The sequence below is a fragment of the Tursiops truncatus genome, chromosome 21, assembly GCF_011762595.2.
Source record: "Tursiops truncatus isolate mTurTru1 chromosome 21, mTurTru1.mat.Y, whole genome shotgun sequence".
In the NCBI taxonomy this organism is placed as follows: domain Eukaryota; kingdom Metazoa; phylum Chordata; class Mammalia; order Artiodactyla; family Delphinidae; genus Tursiops; species Tursiops truncatus.
In genome coordinates this window covers 30,509,671-30,531,066 of record NC_047054.1, presented here as the reverse complement: position 1 = coordinate 30,531,066, position 21,396 = coordinate 30,509,671, and the positions used below count along the sequence as shown (strand labels likewise).

The following is a 21,396-nucleotide window of genomic DNA, read 5'->3' as shown; positions in this document are numbered from 1 at the left end:
ACAAGGGTCACACCCAAGATAACGAGGTGAATCCAGAATAAAACTGTACATCAGCCTTGGCCCATATAATTGCCTGATTGGACTTAGGTGATCACTGCCTTGCCCAACCCGCCTAACTGTTCCAACCATCATATAGTTGGATCATGTCTTATAATACATTCTGTCAATCTCTTCTTTTTGATTGAAGTGTTTAATCTATTCATGTAAGTAAGGTAATATTTCCATCTGCTATTTTGCTATGTGTTTTCAATATATCTTATACTTTACCCTCTATTCCTCAATAACCTCTTCATTTGTATTGAATAGATATTTTCTAGTGTAATAGTTTAATCTCTTTGTGGTTTCTTTTACTATATATATTTAGTTATTTCTGAGTGGTTTGCTTAGGTGTTACAATTACTATCTTAAGACATTCAATTAATATTAACTTAATATCAAAAGTAAACAAAAAGCATATATATACCTCTGTTTTCCCATCCCTTGTTCTATTTCTGTCAAACATCTTACATCTTTATGTAAGTCTAGTGAAAATGTTTTATAATAATTGTTTTTATGCAATTATCTTTTAAATTCTATAGAAGAGAGTCCAAACAATAGATATGTTTATACTATCTATTATATTTTCTTTTACTTTATTTGATAATTTACTATATTAGCGTTGTGTTACTTCATGTAGATCCTGGTTACCTCCTAGTGTCCTTTGATTTCAGCCTTAAGGATGCACTTTAGTAGGTCTTGCTGGAAAGGTTTGCTAAAGATGAGTTCTCCCTGACTGTGTTTATCTTGGAATGCTATCATTTCTCCCTTAATTTTCTGAGGAGAGTTTAGCCAAATATAGAATTCTTAGTCTTTTCCTTTCAAAACTCTATAGATATCAGCCTACTGTCACCTGGCCTCCTTGTCTTTAATGAAGAGTGGAATCAATTTGACCATGATCTGTGGATCTCTTTAAGATTATTCCATGTGGAGTTTTTAAAGAAATCTTCTTGTAAAAATATAGATATAGGTATACATTAAATTTGAAAAGCTTTCAGTCATTATTTCTTAAAATACTTCACTGCCCTTTTCTGTTTTTTCCTCAGTTTGGGAATCCCTATAGGCCAATATTTCATACGCTTGATGTTGTCCCACTGGTCCATGAAACTATTTTTGTCATTTGATTTTCTTTCTTTCCTCATACTAGATAATCTCCATTGACCTATCTTCAGGTCAATAAAACCTGCCAGATTAAATCTATTGATTTTTAAATTTCTGTAGTGAAGTTTTTCATTTTAGTTAATACAGTTTTCAACTTCAGAATTTATATATGGTTCCCATTTTTATTTAAAAGTCTATATTAGTATTTCCCATTTAGTTTTTAAGAGATGGTTTCCCCTAGTGACTTGAACATATTTGTAACTTGAACATATTTGTAATAGCTAATTTAAGTCTTTGTCTACTGGATTCAAAATTGGGGCTCTCTGAGGACATTTTCTGTTGGCTTTTTTTTTTCTGGGTATGTAGCATAATTTCATTTTTTTGCATATAGTGTAAATTTTTTTAAAAAAACTAGAAATTTTAGACAATATATTTTAACAATTTTGATTCAGATTTCTCTAAGGTTTGTTGTTGTTGTTGTTGTAGTGTAATAGTTTAATCTGCTTATTTGTTTAATGACTTTCCTGGACGAATTTTTCCAGTTCTGTATTCTGTGCTGTGTGCATCCACTGAGTTCTGATAGTTCCACTGATAGTTTGTTGTTTTTTTTTCTCCCAAGTTCTTGTTTTTATTTTTAAGCCAGGCTTCCTAGGGATAACTCCAAATTAGTACAATTTAGTGCCAAGCCAATAACCCATCAGATACCCTTCAATGCCTTGACTCTTTATTTTCTACCCTATGCCAAGGATAGCTTCAAGCTTCAGGCAGTTTGCAAAACCGCCATAGCTTTCACTTCTTGCTTGTTCAGGACCTAAATATAATCCAGAGAAGAGTGACTGGGAACTTCCCTTCCTCAGGATTGTTCTTGGCATGTGTACATCTTTTTAGACCCAGTTATGTGTTAAGTTTTCAACATCACTTATGATCATCTAGTTCTCCAAGGTTTCCTTTTAAACTCCCAGCAGGCTCTTGTTTGCCTCAACTGCTGTAATGTTGCTGTCATCTTTCTATTATTTCAGTAATTCCCTGAGTGTAAGGCTCTTTTTCCCACTGAGCCGAGCTCTAACTCAAACCAAATAACAAAATCACCCCGGGAACAGAGATCTTCTAGGTAAGTGAAAGTTTGGAAAATGTTCAGACTGTGCTCTGGTGATTTTAACAAAGCTCAAAATAGGTCAGACCTCTTCATTAGCTGTAAGGCTGCTGGCTTTTGGCTACCCTGCCACTGAGGAAAGATGAAAATATCCCCAAAGGAATACAGCACTGAGCCTTCTGTCTTAACAACTGTATCAGCCAGGATTCCACCAGAGAAACAGAATCTTTCCCTGTACCCTGTTTATTTTATCTTTATATACCCAAATCAGATGCCATCCCCTCAGGCCAGAGCTTCAGAAAAGCAAAGAGGTCTCTCTCACAGCAAGACTAATCCTGCATTTTAGCCTGCTGCCTGTGCTGTGACCTGGGGCTAAAAACTTCTAATTGTTAGCAGCCCAGGGGACCCAGGAATGCGAACGCCCCTGGCCACTAGAGCCAGGTGATCTAGGGGTGTCCCTGGGAAGCACCACACATAAAAACCAGAGCACAGGATGCATGTAAAGGCTCCCCTCTGGGAAATACTGGCACTCTGGAGTGTGGCAGGGTGAGAACATGACATTAGCACTCACCCACCAAAGTCTCTGTGAAGGGTTAGGGCAGGTCCTTAGACATGGGTTTCATTAGAAGCCTGCCCCTCAGGCCACAGCTACTGAGATAAGCTGACAGGCCTCTTACCCAGAAAGACTGGGCTCCTCTGACTGCTGCCTCTTGCTGTGCCCTGGGTGTGGTAGCCAGTTAAGAACTCTGTCTCCTGTAGTTACAGTCTTGTAGGACCCTTGAGCATAAACCACACATCAGAAGCATTTCACAGTTCTCTACAGCCTTGTGGGTCTCGTGGACGTGAGTGCTTGTTGGTTATCAAAGCTGGAGGTTTTAGGGGCTCATCTTTCTGGCGCAGGTCTTAAAAGTTGTGGTGCCTGATGTGAGAGCCAAACACTTCACCCCTCAGGGAGGAGCTCCACGTTTTGAGTTCCCTCCCAACTGTGGATCGCCATTGCCAGGATGGGTTTCCAGCAAGGTGGTGTCTCAGCCTTGCCTACCTGCTTCAGTGTGGCTTTCCTCTTGTTGGCTCAGTGTGAAGTGGTCACTCCGCCAGTTTTCAGGTTTTCTTCACCGGAAATTGTTCCATATGTAGCTGTAGATTTGGTGTATTTGTGGGAAGTTGTGAGTTCGGGATCTTTCTACTTTGCCATCTTGAATTGGAACCTCTATTTCCATCAGCATTTTAAAGAGGTTACTCCGCTGTCACATGGCTTTCATATTTCTGACGAAAAATCCGTCATGTTGTGTCTCTTTTCTCTTTGAGCCATGAAGACACTCTTTGGTCTTCGGTTTGTAGCAGTCCTCATATCATCTGTTTGAATGTGCGTTTGTGTGGAGTGTGTGCACGTAATTCTGCTTAGTGTTCCTGAGTGCCTTGGAACTGTGGTGTACATACTGTATTATTATACAGATTTTTAACTTTCGGTTTATGTTTATATTTAACTGTCTCTCCATAATTATTTCAATTTATTTATTTTTGATACCTTGCCTTCTTGAAGATTTATATCCTTTGTAATTAATTTTAGTATATATGTACCATGGTTCTCCTACTCAATTACATGTAGATGTCTCTATTTTATATCTTTTCTTGAATATTTTACATAAAGGCATATTCCTAGTTAAAATTTTTTTCACTGTCTTCCTCTTCAATTTTTGACTTACAGAAACTGTGCCTTCATTCTAAATGCTTCTCTCATATAGACACTGCAATCTTATATAGATACATCCATCTTTTTCTTCTGTTAAGTATATGAAGTAAGAGACTAATCACTTTAATTAAATCAGAAACCAATAATTGTTAACGTTTAGTTAGAGTTTTGATTAGGTTCAGTCTTTATCAAGTTCACTCTTGTTTCTAGGGCATAACTCTCCAGGGCTTTCAACTGAGAGATCGTATATTTACTGAGACTCCTTCCCCAGGCAGGTATGTAATCACAATGCAGAAACCGCAGAAAAATATGCTCTGCTTTCTGGAAGTCACCTCCTTATATTTTAATCTCCTTCTCTTCACATGTTTAGAAGCAGGAAAATGTCTTAAGAGGGGACTATACTATATGTTGAGGCCCCCGAGTCTCTAATTTTATCACTATAGTCATAAAAGATCCTCCAACTTTGGCCTTTTTTTGTCCAATGGCCTGCTTCCCTAGCTAAGCTTATAATTTTGATTTCTCACACATAGCTGTGTTTCCAAGTGACCTCTGGGATGAAAATCAACTGCTTATTTTCAGTTTACTACTGCCTCTAAGACTTTCAACTGAGATCCTGATGGGTCCACAGGGCCTCCTCTTATGCTGTGTCATTTTTCTTCACAGTTAAATCTCCCTATCAAAAGTTTTTGGCTCAGTCCTCCCATTAGAGTAGAATTAATTGAGTCATGATAAATAACCTGCTCTTTAAGTAGACTGAATCTTATGAGAATTAAACACGTAATGTGTGTGGACTGAATAGTAAATATGAAAATAAATCAGCCGTGACTCCAAGAATTTTTGGTCTGGGGAAATTAGGATAAAAAAATAAGATATTATTTTAATGATTTGTCTTGAAAACACATTTATATGATAACACTATTGACCAATAAGTCAATTATTTGTTTAAAAAAAGTTTCTTATATACTTATATATTTCTAGACTTACTAAAAATTAGAAGATAAACTGCATACTGTAGTTAATCCTAAGGTATCTGTTTGGATAGTAGACAAGATGCTTTCAATATTTAAATATTTCATTGAAGTAGTTTTTTTGTGATTTTAAAACTAGGTTTTATTTTCAATTTTGTATTATGCTCTTATTTTGTGCAATATTGTAAACAATCTCAGAATTTTAAGTGTACTCATTAATTATTTTAAATTAATGTAAGTTCAATATGACTAACCACAAATTTTTATTTTTCAGGTTCAGGTTTTGGTACTCAAGAGTGTTTTGATCAACTTAATTCTAAGACTGATCCATCTGGGAACTGTGGCTCTAATGCTTCAGGGTACACACAGTGTAATCCTAAGTATGTTCTAGGAAATCTATCTGAGAAACTTTATTTATTGCTTTATATTTGAAAATACCATGAGATAATTTACTTTACATGTAAGTGAAATGTCACTTGATCATGAAGTAAGACTATATTTAATCAAATTATAAATGTCTCAAGTACAGAATATCTGTACTTATCTTTCTCACACATCCAAACTATCCCTTGTTCCACCCCACAGAGCATTTAATTTACATATAGTTACATTAATTACCCATTAGTTAGAAGGACTGATCAGTTTTATTTTGCATGCTGTCACTTTAATTTTACAAAGGATGATCATTCTTCATAGTGATCTGATAAAAATGCATGAATTTTTACTATCCAGGAAGTAAAGCAATGTGTTTAAGTACATATACTCCACAAGCAGACATCTTGGTTTCAAATACTAATCCCAATACTTACCTACTTGTGTGACTTTGGACACGTGCCTCACTTCTCTGATATGTAAAATATGTATATCAATTTCACTAACGTCACTGGGCTTGTGCCAGTGTGGAATTTAGACACTCTATGAAAAGCACTTAGAATGGGACTGACACATATGAGGGTTAATTGTTAACTACTATGATTATTATATATACTAGAACTAGAATTATATATACTAGAACTAGAATGCTACTGTTACTATAATATTTTACTTTGTTACTATTTCAAACTTGGTTTGATAGCAAAAAAAATTTCTTGTTTTGCACGAATAGCAAAAAGACTTCCCATATAGCTTTTACTCAGTGGTTTACATTTTGCGCATTTGCTTTATCCTTCTGTTTTTCTAACTCTCCTCTCCTTTCCTCCCTTCAAAACGATTTTCCTAAACCATTTGAATGTAAGTTGGTTACTATGTTTCATTATCCTTAAATAAATCATTGTGTTTTCTTGAGAACAAAGGTTTTTATTTTTTTAATGGCTCTATTGTAGCTGTCAACCACAGTTCTCAATAAAACTTCATTCATTATCTCAATGAAGTATTTATAGGTCTTTTTTCTTGTTCAGGAGCAAATCCAGAGTCACGAGTTTGTTAAACTTTAATCTAGAACATTCTTTTTGTTTCCATTTCTTTTCCTGTTTTTTTTAAAAAAAAAAAATACTACAGGCCAATTATTTTGTAATATTTTCCTCAAATTGGGTTTGTTTGATATTTTTCATCATTAGATTCATGTCGTAAATTTTGGCAAGCTTGCCACTGAAGTGGTGTTGTACCGTCAAGTGCAATTTTTAAAAGGTACATGCCATTTTCTCTCAAAGTTGGATATTTTAAGTTAAATTATTTGGTAACGTTAATTTTCTTTAGGTCTCTATTGTAAAGTTACACTTTTCCTTTGTGTTTAATGTGTTAATATGGGGAGAGTTAATATTGAGACCATGGACATGTTCTGTTCTTCTTCGAACTTTCACCCACTAGTATTAAGGTTCATTGATGATTTTCTAACTCCATTATTGCCTCCCCCTTTAAGCTAGAAATGTATTGTAGAAAGAAGTATTATTTTTATTTATTTATTTATGTTTGTGTATTTATTTATGTCAGTTCAGACACAGCAATTGTTATTTGACTCAATATTATAGAATATATTACTATCATTTATTTTAACACTTACTTTTTCAAATTGTCTCAATTTGAGCTAGTGAGAGTTTCTTTTAGCTGGCCACAATATTCTTTTCAAAAGTCTGTATGACACTTTAAAAACTTACACATTTTTCCAGCACAAAAAAAGATGTTCTAGGCCCCTGTTATATTTTTCCTACCCTTGTTCTGGATTCAGCTGTTTCTCTAAGTAGCCCAGATTCCTTTTAGTAGAGAAGAGTATTTAGTAAACATCTGAGAACCAGGTGTGCTTATTTCTGCCGTTTTCCATTACCTCTAAGTCTTCTCAGACAACAAAGCTAGAACATACATGTATCACATTTATTTCTATATCCACGTATTATATCTCTGTTTTTAAAACGTGAACTTATAGTGATAATTTTATTTCCAGACACCACAAATATATACAAACTACATCTTACATTCATAAGTTGCTTTTTCCTATGCTCAAGCCCAGAAGCACAAAAGTTTGTTTCATAACTGCTAAAGCATATACTGACTAAAGGAAGCTTTCTAGCTGTTAGGATTATATTTTCTTTTAAATCATTGCTCTTTTTATATTAGCTGCTATAAAGTGCTTCTCTGCTAATTGCAATATCTGGGTCATTTGGATATTGATATCTAGTGCTTTATTTGCACCTATATCACATTTTAACTTTTTTGGCATGCATTGCAATTTTTTGACTTTATATTGGTTAGTATGAGTAATACATAATGGAAACTTTGCATATATTTATAATTTTCTGTATAAGTACTTACAAACATTATATTAGTTTCAGAGGTAGAACATAGTGATCCAACATTTTTTATAGATTACACACCATACAAAGTTATTATAAAATACTGACTATATTCCCTATGCTGTATGTTACATCCCTTTGGCTTATTTATTTTGCCATTGGTAGTTTGTACTTCTTAATCCCTTTCACCCATTTTGTACTTTCCGTACACCTCTCCCTTCTGGTAACCACTAGTTTGTTCTCTGTATCTGTAAGTCTGTTTCTGTTTTGTTATATTTGTTTGTTTGTTTTATTTTTAGATTCCACATATAAGTGAAAACATACAATATTTGTTTTTCTCTGTCTGATTTATTTCACGAAGCATGAAGCAATATACTATCCAGGTCCATCCATGTTCTTGCAAATGGCAACATTTCATTTTTATTTGTGGCTGAGTGATACTCTATTACATATATAATATACAAATAATATAAATATATCTCACATCTTTATCCATTCATCCAATGCTGGGTTCTTAGGTTGCTTCCATATCTTAGCTATTTTAAATAATACTGCTATGAACATTGGGGAACATATATCTCTTTGAAGTAGTGTTTTCATTTTCTTCAGATAAATATCTAGGAGTGGAATTGTTGGATTTTATGGTAGTTCTACTTTAATTTTTTTTTTTTAGGAAAGTCCATACTGTTTTCCATTTGGCTGTACCAATTTACATTCATACCGACAGTTTACTACAGTTTCCCCACATCTGACCAATGCTTGTTTTTTTTTTTTTGGTCTCTTTGATAATAGCCATTCTGACAGGTGTGAGATGATATCTCATTGCAGTTTTGATTTGCATTTCCCTCATGATTAGTGATGTTTAATGTCTTTTCATGTACCTGTTGGCCATCTGTATGCCTTCGGGAAAATGTCTATTCAGGTCCTATGCCGATATTTTAATTGATTTTGGGAGGCTGTTTTTTTATTGAGTTGTATGAGTTCTTTATATATTTTGGATATTAACCCCTTTGCAAATACCTTCTTCCCATTCAGTAGGTTGCCTTTTTGTTTTTTGTTCTTTGTTTGTTTTTTTTTTTTTTTTTTTTGGTGGAACGCGGGCCTCTCACTGTTGTGGCCTCTCCCGTTGTGGAGCACAGGGTCCGGATGCGCAGGCTCGGCGGCCACGGCTCACGGACCCAGCTGCTCCGTGGCATGTGGGATCTTCCCGGACCGGGGCACAAACCCGTGTCCCCTGCATCGGCAGGCGGACTCTCAACCACTGCGCCACCAGGGAAGCCCTCTAATATGTAATCTTTTTGTCTGGTTTCTTTTACTTATGTTTTTGAGATTCATCCATTTTGTAGCCTATATCAGTAGTATGTAGCTTCTTATTACTGGGTAATATTATATGGTGTGGATATAAACATTTTAAAACTATGTACCACTTAATGGGCACTTAGAATGTTTCTAGTTTAAGGCCATTAAGAACAATGCTGCTGTGGATGTAAGCTATTATATAGAGAATGGATAAAACAACAAGGTCCTACTGTATAGCACAGAGAACTATATTCAGTATCCTGTGATAAACCATAATAGAAAAGAATATTGAATATATATACGTATAACTGAACCACTTTGCTGTACAGCAGTAATTAACACAACATTGTGAATCAACTATACTTCAATAAAAAAAAATCAAGAACAATGCTGCTGTGAACATTCTTGTGCAGTATTTTGTTTGTTTGCTTTGTAAAGCCATGTATTTGTTTCTCTTGGGATATAACAAGTGTGAAGGTGCAAGTCTTTATGTAGACACATATTTTAAAATTTCACCTGGATGCACACTTAGAAGTAGAATTGCTGGGTCACATGGCAGGTATATGTTCAACATTTTAAGAAGCTTCCCAAATATTTTCCAGAGTTACTGTACCATTTTACATTTCCAGCAAATATGTATCAGAGTTCTAGCTTCCCTACATCCTTCTCTACATCACCAACATTTGATATTGTCATGACTTTTTGTTTCCTTGTTTATTTGTGTGTCATTCTAAAAAGGTATCTTACTCTGGCTCTAATTTGCATTTACCTACTGATTTATGAAATTACCACCCTTTCATGTGATTATAAGGCATTTGTATATCTTCTTTGGTAAAATGTCTTGGTAGATCTGTAGCCTACGTTTAAATTGGGTTTTGTTGTCATTATTGAATTGTGAAAATTCTTTTATGTATCAGAATAGAATCTTTATCAGATATATGAATTGTAAATATCTAATTCTATCTTTTCTTAATGACAACTTTTTGAAGATCAAAAGATTTTAATTTTGATGAAGACCAACTTATCCCTTCATTTTTTTACAGATCTTGCTTTTGGTACAATACCTAAGAAATCTTTGCCTCATTGCATAAAAGTGATAAAAGCAGAAATGTTTGTTTTGTTCCTGATTGTAGAGTGATAGCATTCAATCTTTCTACTTTATCCATGATACTACTAGTAGGTTACACATACAGCTCTATCAATTTGAGGAAGTTTCTGTCTGTTCCTAGCTGGATGAGACAGTTCATCATGGTTCAGTGCTGGATTTTATGAAATGCTTTCTCTGTGTCCTTTGAGAAGCTTCTGTGTTTCCCCCCTTTATTTTATTTTATTATCTTTTAACACCTTTATTGGAGTATAGTTGCTTTACAATGGTGTGTTAGTTTCTGCTTTATAACAAATAGAGACTTATGAAGTCTCCCTGCACATACATGGAGCCTCACAGCCAGCTAGGGATGTGATGTAAGGAGAGCTGACAGCCAGCCTTTATGGAACCACTCTCTCCAGAATCATGGCTCCAATTTCTAGCTACTCCGTCCCGAATCTCAACTGTGACCTCAGTCTTGGGCTAACAGTGCTGCTGGTTTTACATTCATTCCCTAATACATTTGCTACTTTTACTCAAAATGCTGCTGGGTGAGACTTTTTGCTCTCTGCACCAAATCAAGGATGATCCCTCTGGCACTGAATTTATTGGTTTTAATGGCCAGCCTTGCCCTGGTAAAACGACAGCTGAAAGAGTGTATGGGAGCAGACCCAGGCAAGAGGACCACGGCCTTTCACTATTATTACTGATTTTATGGCAACTTTACATAAATGCTTCTCGATTTGTTGTTTGCTTTTGATCAGTTTCCATAGCCCTGAAATGTTTGTTGTGACAAATTTGCACAGTTTTATACTTATTTGGGGGGAGATAATTTACCTATATCTTCTCTCTCTCCTACCCCCCTCGTTAAGATTTAACTACACAATTTATTTTGTGCCTGATGTATCACAAATCCTAGAACTGACTCATGATAAGCACTCTCATCTAATTAGGAATAGAATGAAACTTCCTCAATCTGATAAAGCTATATGTGTTTTGTACTTCTACAAGTTACATCTAAGATAAATTTCCTTCCATGGGAAGAACTCAGTTTACATTTTCTTTAGTCTGGGGCGTCTATTGATAAATTTTATTAATTATTGTCTGAAAATGCCATATTTCCTTTTGAAAGATATTTTCTCTACCTACAAAATGCGAAGACACTAGATATTTTGTCTCACCTTTGAGTCTGTCATTCAATAATCTGATCTCCATTATTTCTCTTGGAAAGTCAGTCTTAAGTTGTATTACTGTTCTTTTGTTGTTAATGCTTTTTTATTTTCTGGTTACTTTCATGATTTTGTCTGTGATTTATGCACTATCGTTGTGATGTATCTCAGTGGTTCAGCGTTAATATTTATTGCATGTACTGCTTCTTGAGTGTATGCCTCAGTGTCTTGTCAGTTTGGGACCCATGATGTGGAGAGTACATATTATGTTTGAAAAACACAAAAGGAAATCCAATCATACCAGTAATTTTTTAAATTTTACTAATTTTTTAGAATAGAATAAGCTTGGAATCATGTTTAAGAATCAAAAAAGGAATAAAGAATTGTTACCAAAAAAGTGATAAGGCTAAATAGAAAGTAGTTCATAATTACTAAGATGTTGTTACTATTAACAATGCAGGAAAGGCTCTCATATTTTTTGGTGTTGCACAATTAATTGCATACATCTTTTAGCAGCCCTTAATGCTTTATTTAAATCTGTTTGCTTTAGAAATGATATTCTAATATTTCTCTGTATTGAAAACTAATGATTTTTATTTGTTGGTAAATTATAGGGATGTGCGATGTGGAAAATTACTGTGTACATATGACAAAGGAATTATAATTAATATTCCAAATGCCACTGTTTTGTATAGCAACATAGATGGAAACATCTGCGTTGGACTGGAATATGCATATGATGATAAAGACAGCGGAAACATGTGGGTAAAAGATGGAACTGTTTGTGGTCTAAATAAGGTATGTAGTCTTTTATTACCAACTAATTTCCTAATTTCAAATTTTAAATGCATATTTGGTATTTTTCTCATAACTTAAGTGCACATTTAATTTCAAAAAATAAGAAAGTAGAAAGTTTTGAAAATGAGATATTATCACTATGAATATTTCATTGGCTATTTAGTACTTTTTTCATGGAAGTCATATGTATTAACTGTTTTATTAATTATCTCATGTTACACAGGGAGTATTTTTAATGTCATGAATTATATTTTGATATACTTACTTAAAATAGCAGTTAAAGTAACATATGCCCATTTTAGTGATGAAAATAATAAAGGATTCACAGAGTAAAGGAAAAATCAATCAAAGGCATATAAATCTGAGATACAAGTACTCTCCATTTTCATGAACCTTCCATCAACTCTTTTTATTATTTGAAGTATAATTGATTTACAATATTGTGTTAGTTTCAGGTGTACAGCATAGTGATTCAGTATTTTTGCAGATTATATTCCATTATAGGTTATTACAAGATAATGGGTATAATTCCCTGTGCTATACAGTATATCTTTGTTGCCTATCTATTTTATATATACCACTTTGCATCTGTTAATCCCATACCCCTAATTTGTCCCTCCCCACTTTGATCTCCCCTTTGGCAACCATAGGTTTGTTTTCTATATCTGTTTCAGTTTTGCATATATATATTCCTTTGCATTCTTTTTAAGTTTCCACATATAAGTGATATCATATAGTATTTGACTTTCTCTTTGACTTATTTCACTAAGCATAATTTTCTTTAAGCCCACCCACATTACTGCAAATAACAGTATTTCATTCTTTTTTATGGCTGAGTAATATTCCATTATATAAATTTATAAATATATATACATATATATATTTAAAAATCACATTTTTAAATGCAGTAGTCTGTTGATGGGCACTTGAGTTGCTTCTGAGCCTTGGCTATTGTAAATAGTGCTGCTGTGAACATTGGGGAACATGTATCTTTTTGAATTAGTGTCTTTCTTTTTTCCAGATGTATACCCAGGAGTGGGATTGCTGGGTTGTATGGTAATTCTATTTTTACTTTTTTAAGGAACATCCATAGTGTTTTCCATAGTGGTTGTACCAATTTGCATTGCCAGCAAAAGTGTACAAGGGTTCCCTTTTCTCCACATTCTCCCCAATGTTTGTTATTTGTAGACTTTTTGATGAGAGCCATTCAAAGAGGTGTGAGGTGGTACCTCATTGTGTTTTTGATTTGCATCTCTCTAATAATTAGCGATGTTGAACATCTTTTCATGAGCCCGTGGGCCATCTTTATATCTTCTATGGAAATATGTCTATTCAGTCTACTGCCCATTTTTTAACTGTTTTGTTTTTGTTTTGATATTGTATTGAATGAGCTGTCTATATATTTTGGATATTAACATCTTGTTAGTTGCATAATTAGCAAATATTTTCTCCGATTCCATAGGTTTCTTTTTGTTTTGTTGATAGTTTCCTTTGCTGTGCAAAAGCTTTTAAGTTTAATTAGATCCCATTTGTTTAGTTTTGATTTTACTTCTTTTGTCTTAGGAGACTGATCCAAGAAAATATTGCTACAATTTATGTCAAAATGTATCCCACCTATGTTCTCTTCTAAGAGTCTTATGGCTACAGGCCTTACATTTAGGTCTTTAAACCATTTTGAGTTTATTTTTGTAAATGTTGTGAGGGATTGTTCTAATCTTATTGTTTTACATGTGGCTGTCCAGTTTTCCCAGCACTACTTGTTGGTGATACTGTTTTATCTCCATTGCATATTCTTTCCTCCTTTTTCTCCTGTTTCTTTTTATAGCATGTGATTTTTTGGTTAAAAACTGGACTTTTGAAAAACAGCCATTTCTCCCACTGTTTGCAGTCTGGCTCCGTGCCAGCGTAGTCCTTTTCTAATTTCTTGGGTGTGCTCTGAGCCTTGGGAGTAGCCTGAGGAGAAAGCTTGTGGTCTCTGAGATCTCTGTGAATATGCATCTTTCCTGGGTCTTTTTGTGGCTTTTCTTATTCCCCACATACATGTATGTTTTTTAATGTCTTGTTTTTCCAAATAGTCTCATGCCAGGGTTGCCTTGGAGCCTTAGATGGTCTATTGTATGTTTCCACCCATTCTCTCTGCTCCAAATGTCTACAAGTCTTAGTTTCCCTGCAGTTTTCCTGGGCAGTGTCCATCTGAGATCTGAATTAGGTGGAACAGAGACCAGTCTTCAGGCAGTTCCCAGACAGGTTACAATATTGAAAATAAGGTGTCCTCTACTCCATTCAGTTCAAGGGAGGGAATTGGAAACTCAGCTGCTGTCTCCTCCAGACCAAGACTATGGCATGCCCAAAAAGTAGTGGGACAAGGTTTGAGCAAAATACTACAAAACTTTCTAACATTTTGATTGTGGCTTTTTGTTTGTTTGTTTGGGCATTTGCTTAGCTGCAGCAGACCTCTGACAGCTTCCAGAGCTCCTATGGGTTGCTTTAGCCAGTCCTTCTCCCCCTCCCCCCCTCCTTCCCCTCCTCCTCCTTCTTCATCTTCTTCTTCTAGGATCTCTAAAGGAGAACAAGACTTGGGACTTCCTAGTGCACCATTTTGCTGATGTTGCCCTCCAGATTATTTTTTCAGGATTTGGTAAAACCTGCTTTTAATTCTGTCACTGGTGTACGGTGCATATAATCACTTAAATACTACATCCTTAGCCATTGATGACCATGGGAGGAATGCTGGCTTCAGGTTTTGGTTACTTTTGTGGAATCACATTGTTTCACATTTTCTGTGCCTAAAAATAATTTTTATTTTATCTCAAGTGCATAGTATTATTTGATATTACAAGTAAAAAGAAGTCTCAAAAAATAATATTTCTAAACTTTTGAGCTTTATGCTTAGCTTTCTTATTCCATTACTTGTACCACAACCAAGAAAGTTAGACATACCAGAGACCTTGGTGTCATTGCTCCATCTCTCTTTTCATCCTTTATATACAATCTATCACTAAACTTAGGTGGATCAAACTATTTAACTCTGTCTCAAACACAACCACTGTTTTTCATCAACACTACTACCACTCAATTTCACTCTGTGGTTGTCATTTTTCTGGACTACTGTAATGTTATTCTAGTTTGTCTTTCTATATTTTCTCTTGCCTTTTACATTCTCTTTTTCAAAACCTCCTTTTATCAGCTTTCCATCTTCCAATTAAATCTCTAAACACCGCCAATTGCTTATAGGTTATAGACCAATTTTCTGATTAAGACTATAAGACACAGACAAACCCTCCATAATAACCTCTGTCACATCATGTATAGATTTTTTGTTGTGTGTGTGTTTCTGTATCTTTTACTGCAATATGAGCAACATGAGTTTTGTTGTTGTTCACTGCTGTGTTCTCAGGGCCAGGCACATCGTAAGACTCAAATATTTAGTTAATTAATGTTTGAATGGCTGTTCTTTGTGTAACAACTGAACTTCCCTAAATATTTCTTAACAGTTTCATAATAGATATGATGTAGGGTCATTCTGAATACTTATTCTTTTTCTATAAGTACTTTGTCTTTCATTTCTATGCTTGATTAAGTCATGTTCAACATCAGAGCTCAATAAAAAAGTTTCACTGTCCTCATATATTAGACAAATTCTGTGTTTTTATTATTTCATAAAACTATTTTATTATAGTATTTATTACACATTTACCTTTACTGTTACTTATTTCATGTCTGTACTTCCTATCCCAGTATAAGCAGGGAAGATGTTTTTATTGTTTTATTTATTTTCAGATAATCAGTCCCATCTAGTGCTGAAAACATAGTAGCACTATGAATTAATCACTTATTGTTAGTATATTAATATTTATTATTAAATGAATACCTCTTATGTCAGTATAATAAGGAATCCTTTTAATTAGATGCCAAATACAGATGTTGGTACAGTTAACTTACTTTGGGATATCTCCTTTTTAGGTTTGCAAAAATAAGAAATGTGTAGATTCTTCATTCTTGAATTACGACTGTACTCCAGAAAAATGCCACAATCAAGGTGTAAGTATCAGCACTATAAGACAAGAATAGAAATCATTGAGGCTGATATTTGGAAAGCAAATGCACAGCTAAACACACACACACACACACACACACACACACAGTCATATTCATAAACCATGTAAGAAAATCAGCCTTATCTGACCTAGCTATTATTTCAAAATTTTAAGTGAACACAAATAATTTTAGCTATTTATGATATTTCTCCTGTTTCAGCTATGTAATAATAAAAGGCACTGTCACTGTAACCCTACATATTTACCTCCAAATTGCCTAGCTTCACTAGAGTCATGGGAAGGTGGGAGTATTGACAGTGGCAACTTTCCACCCTCAGTACCAGGCCTACCTGGTAAGTATTGATTGATACTGATTTCAATTGAAATTATAATTAAAATAACATTTTAATGTATTAAATTTAATAAAATAAGTATTTTGTCTACCAATTTATATTTAGATTATGTTTGGACATAAAACAATACACCATATATGGCTATTTAATTTATGTTTTCCTTCCAGAGACTAATGTGTTATAACATATTAAATATATGTTATAAATAAGGTATGTCAGTGAAGGCCCAGGCACGAAAATAGAAATCACTTTAGCCTTTCATACAGAAGGAATTCAATACAAGGCATGGGGTAACACACAACGGCAGAGATAAAAGCCAATCAGAGAACAGTGAGGCAACCAGAGATTAGCAACACAGGAATCCACTACCACTTCTTAGGGCTAAAGGCACAATAAATGGAGATGTTATTACTAGAACCAGAATCTAAGCCATCTCGCATGACATGTAACTGTGGTCAGGGCTATATACTAGGGTCTAGAACACAGGTTAGAGGTACTCTCCAGCATGAGGTGAAGGTGTAGAGGATACAGGGACACAATTGCAGATGCTGGAGACAGAGAGGGTTAAATACCATGGCAATTTCTGTCTTCTTGCCCTCCAAATTTTATCCAGTGAATCCCATTAGCCAAATCTAACTAGAAGACCAAAGGTTAAGGAGCTTAGGAAATATAATTTTCGACACATTTTGGTTCAAAGTAGAGATGTATTTTAGAGCAAGCTGGCAGATCCAGTGTTGCTTAGGACTAGATTTCTTTTATATAAAAACCTATGTTTAGGGCTTCCCTGGTGGCACAGTGGTTGAGAGTCCGCCTGCCGATGCAGGGGACACGGGTTCGTGCCCTGGTCCGGGGGGATCCCGCATGCTGCGGAGCGGCTGGGCCCGTGAGCCATGGCCGCTGAGCCTGCGTGTCTGGAGCCTGTGCTCCGCAACAGGAGAAGCCACAACAGTGAGAGGCCCGCATACCGCAAAAAAAACCAAAAAAAAAACAACAAAAAAAAACCCCCTATATTTACAGAAAATCAAAGCAAGCAGATTTTGAGCCAGACTTAGTTCGTAACATTTCCACATTCATTCCAGCATTTGAAATATAGTATTTAAGACCATGCAGTAATAGATTAAGTAAAAAACATTATAACATACTTATGTATCACCAAGCTATTTCTATGTTAGTGGGAACGGTCAGCTTATCTTCAAATTAACAGCAATTAACTGCTTCTATCCATGCACATGCATGCTGTTTCCCCAGTGAGAAGAAGACTGTTTCCTAGAATCCAGGTTGGTTTTAGTGACGTGATTGAGCAGTAAAATATACAGAAGTGAGATTCTGAGACTTCCATGGTTTTGCTGCAGATTCTGATTGGGTTTTTTAGAATACTAATGCTTCGAACTCCCATTATTGGAACACTCATTCTGTTGAAAATTATCTGCTGTATATGAAATTTGACTACATTGAGACATAAAAATAAAAATATAACCATGCAACTAAGCCCTCCCCAAATTCATGACACACAAAATTAAAAGATTAAGTTACCAAATTTAGGGATACTTTCTTGCACAATCTCTCTCTCTCTCTCTCTCTCTCTCTCTCCCCCTACACACACACACACACACACACACACACAATTTGGTACCAGATGGTGCATTTATATTTATATAACAAGAATCTAAAACATGTGCCATTAGCTTTGGAATTGGGTGGTGCATGGAAGGTAGAACAGGAAACTGTTGATGACTACTGATATATGTTGACATTGTCTCAAGAAGACTGTTGGTGAGCAATTCAAAGACAGCTTAAAAACATGTTATTAGAAGTTGGAGAAATGAGGACATTTATTATGAAGTAGTGAATTGTGTGGCATCCTTGCTGCCTGTGGTAATGTGGAAAGTAGAATTCATGGTTCTGGTCAGCAAGATTTCCAAGTTGGGTGACTTAAGTTACCTATGATAAAATATAAGATGATAGTAATTATTAATAAAGGAACAGTTCAGTTTTCAAGTAAAATGTCTATTTTACTTGAAAAGAGCTAGAATTTATTTGGTTTGAAAATAAAATTAATTTTTATTCCTGAATTCTTCCAGCAAAACATTCTTAAAGTGAGAAATGGCTAACAGCTAAATTTGAGATACTGAGCAATAAAATTTGATCTCAGATAAAAATTGTCAAGCGTATGTAAACCCCTCTGTTAAGACCTCAGGAAAACTTAAAGTGATGCCTCTTAGACACCTTCATCTATCAATATACAAAAAGCCTTCTAAGTATTGTACTGGACTGCCTCTTAAAAACTCTTAAACAGTAAGGCTACTATGAATGTTAAATAGGTTATTTTATAGCAGCCTCACCAGAGTCCAATATAGACAGATTTATGTTAAAAAGATTTGTGGGTGTGGTTTCATTTAATGGGGTGTATTTTTTATTTAATACACAAGAAATCCATACATTTTTAAGGAATTACCTCAGTCAGACTGAAAACGGTCAAGATAATACATATGTTCTTCAAGTCCTAATCAATTACGGGTAAAAGTAGACTGATAAAGCTACTCTAATGTAAAAAGTGTTATAAGGGCTACTCCTTATGGAAAAGGAATTATAAATCATAGGGTATAACCAAGAAATCAGAAGCCCAAACTTCATGATGTGTGCATTTGTGATTTTTGAAAATCACCACCAACAAAAATAACAGCAACAAGAAATACAGATGTATTTGGTTTCACAGGTTAATTCTGGCAAGTTTTTGCAAGGAAGAAATACCATTTTAAAAAGTAGCAGTGAAGTGACTCCTGTCACCTCGCTGTATGAGGAAAACATATCCCTGATGCCAAATCCAGAAAGAAAGTTAACAAAGAAAAAATTACAGAACAATATACTTCATAAACATAAATGTAAGCATTCATTTGAAAGTCAATCAGTGCAATTCACCAAATTAAGAATATTTTAAGTGTATATCATTTTCTCTTTTGATGCATAAAAGTCATTTGACAAAATTCAACACGTATTTATGAATTTTTTAAAGGCAACAAACTACCAACAGAAGCAAACTTCATCAATACCATAAAAAGCATCAACAAAAAAATTTTAGCCAATATATCTTATGATAAAATACATTGTTTTTTCCAAAATTTGAGAGCAAGGCAATGAAGTCTGCTCTCACCATGTCAATATTTTACCCTAAGTCATAGCCAGTGCAATAAGTAAAGAACAAAAAAATCAGGAGCATGAAGATTAGAAAGGATGAAATTAGACTGAACATGATATGATTAATTACATCAAAAATCCTAAGGACTCTACAAAAATACTTCTAGAAGTAATAAAAACCTTTTGAAAGGTCAAAGGAAATGTTTAAAAGTGGATAGTATTGCTATATACTAGCAGCAGTAAATGAAAACCAACTTAAAATCAGTACCACCTACAATACTATCAAAATATAAAATATTAGGAATAAGTTTAACAAAAGATGTGCAAGACTGAAACTAAAACAAAAATGCAGATAGATGCTAAACATACAAGTAAATGGAGAAATATGCCATGCTCACCTATTGGAAAGTTTATTATTGCCAAGATGTCAATTCTCACCAAATTAAATCTATAGATAAAAATAACCAATCATAAAAGCATGCAACATTTTAGGTGTCAACAATTTGATTCTAAAATACACACAAAAGTGCTTAGAATAGCGAAAGAGCTCTGAAAAAGTACAACAAAGAAGGACAACTTAGTCTATTTGCCTTATATTAAATTTAGAATAATATAGATTTAGTATATAGTTACAGTAATCAAGAAAAGTACAAAGATAGTTCAACGGGAAAGGAAAGTGAGTTCAAAACATTGTATTCTAACAACTGGATATCCACATAAGGCCAAATGAATCTCAAAATTACAACTTACTTCACAATTCATGTGTGATAGACGATAAATCTAAATGTAGAAGCTAAAACTAGTCTTGAAAGAAACACAGGAAATGTCTACATGACCTTGAGCTAAGCAATTAATTTCTTAGATGAAACATGAAAATAAATACCAATGCAATAAAAGAAAAGAATTTGGACTTCATTGAAATGCTATGACATATGCAATATTTCTTACAAAAAAAAATTGAGTATTGAGGGAAAATTCAGTTCTTCCTGGGATCACACTATAATCCCTTTCGTCTGTATTATGAGACAGATCTGAAAAGAGACTACATGGAATAGAAGGTTCTTAATAAACAAGCAAGGAATATAGGACTATTATGTAAGAGAAGAGTCTAACTTTGAGCACTTATGATGTCAACTTATCCACTTCATATAAAATATGTTAATTATAAAATTATTAAATGTTTAAACATTTTATTCTAATAGTCATATTAAAATGCAGAAATGGTTTTGCTATATTCCTGGTAATTGCTTTCAAATCACTGGTGTTTTCTCTCCTAGACAGGCGCTATATTGAGAATGTTTACTATTCCACGCCTACGAGATGGCCATTTTTCTTACTCATTCCTTTTTTCATTATTCTCTGTGTACTGATTGCTACACTGGTAAAAGTTTATTTCCAAAATGAAAATTGGAGAACTGAGGACTATACAAGCGATGAGTATATTAATTTCATATTTAAGATTCATTACTTTTGTAATTAGTTGGCCTACATAGTAACTTATCAATAAATAACATTATGGTGATATAACTAGTAATAATTCCAATTATATATTTATCTTTATATGGAAATTTAATATGTAATATATTAATGATCAATATAATGAATAATAAATTTCTTTAATCTTAAAATAACTTGGACTGTGTTAAGGGTAAATTTAAGTAGAAATGATTTCTAGTTAGTGTTTATCTACCTCCTTTTACTATTTGATCTTAATTATTAAATATGTATTAAATATTATTACTTTACTTTTTAATATTTACATATTTCAAAGAATTTTGCATACACTATTTTATTAAAACATAGCATGGAAATTTAGGAGAGTAGTTAAGCTTTAAGGCACTTAAATAAATTGAGAGGCAGGCAGAGTTGGAAAAGGTTAGAAATTAATATATAATAGTAAAACT

The 21,396-nt window shown here is 34.1% G+C and overlaps 2 protein-coding genes across 2 annotated transcripts in view; one reads left to right on the top strand and one right to left on the bottom strand.

Annotated features, from left to right (window-relative positions):
* Nucleotides 1-21,396, bottom strand: part of LOC101339706 (disintegrin and metalloproteinase domain-containing protein 5-like) — a 230,572-nt gene that overhangs the window by 47,506 nt on the left and 161,670 nt on the right. The window contains exons 26-27 of the mRNA XM_073798647.1: nucleotides 19,891-19,940; nucleotides 15,910-16,021 (exon numbers count right to left, since the gene is read on the bottom strand). The gene's annotated coding sequence lies outside the window, so the exon portion shown is untranslated. The remainder of the gene's footprint in view (nucleotides 1-15,909; nucleotides 16,022-19,890; nucleotides 19,941-21,396) is intronic.
* ADAM2 (ADAM metallopeptidase domain 2) overlaps nucleotides 1-21,396 on the top strand; it is an 83,723-nt gene that overhangs the window by 60,842 nt on the left and 1,485 nt on the right. Inside the window, exons 18-22 of the mRNA XM_019921510.3 lie at nucleotides 5,166-5,271; nucleotides 11,784-11,967; nucleotides 15,931-16,008; nucleotides 16,225-16,357; nucleotides 20,770-20,929. Coding sequence (XP_019777069.2) covers nucleotides 5,166-5,271; nucleotides 11,784-11,967; nucleotides 15,931-16,008; nucleotides 16,225-16,357; nucleotides 20,770-20,929 — 661 coding nt within the window. The remainder of the gene's footprint in view (nucleotides 1-5,165; nucleotides 5,272-11,783; nucleotides 11,968-15,930; nucleotides 16,009-16,224; nucleotides 16,358-20,769; nucleotides 20,930-21,396) is intronic.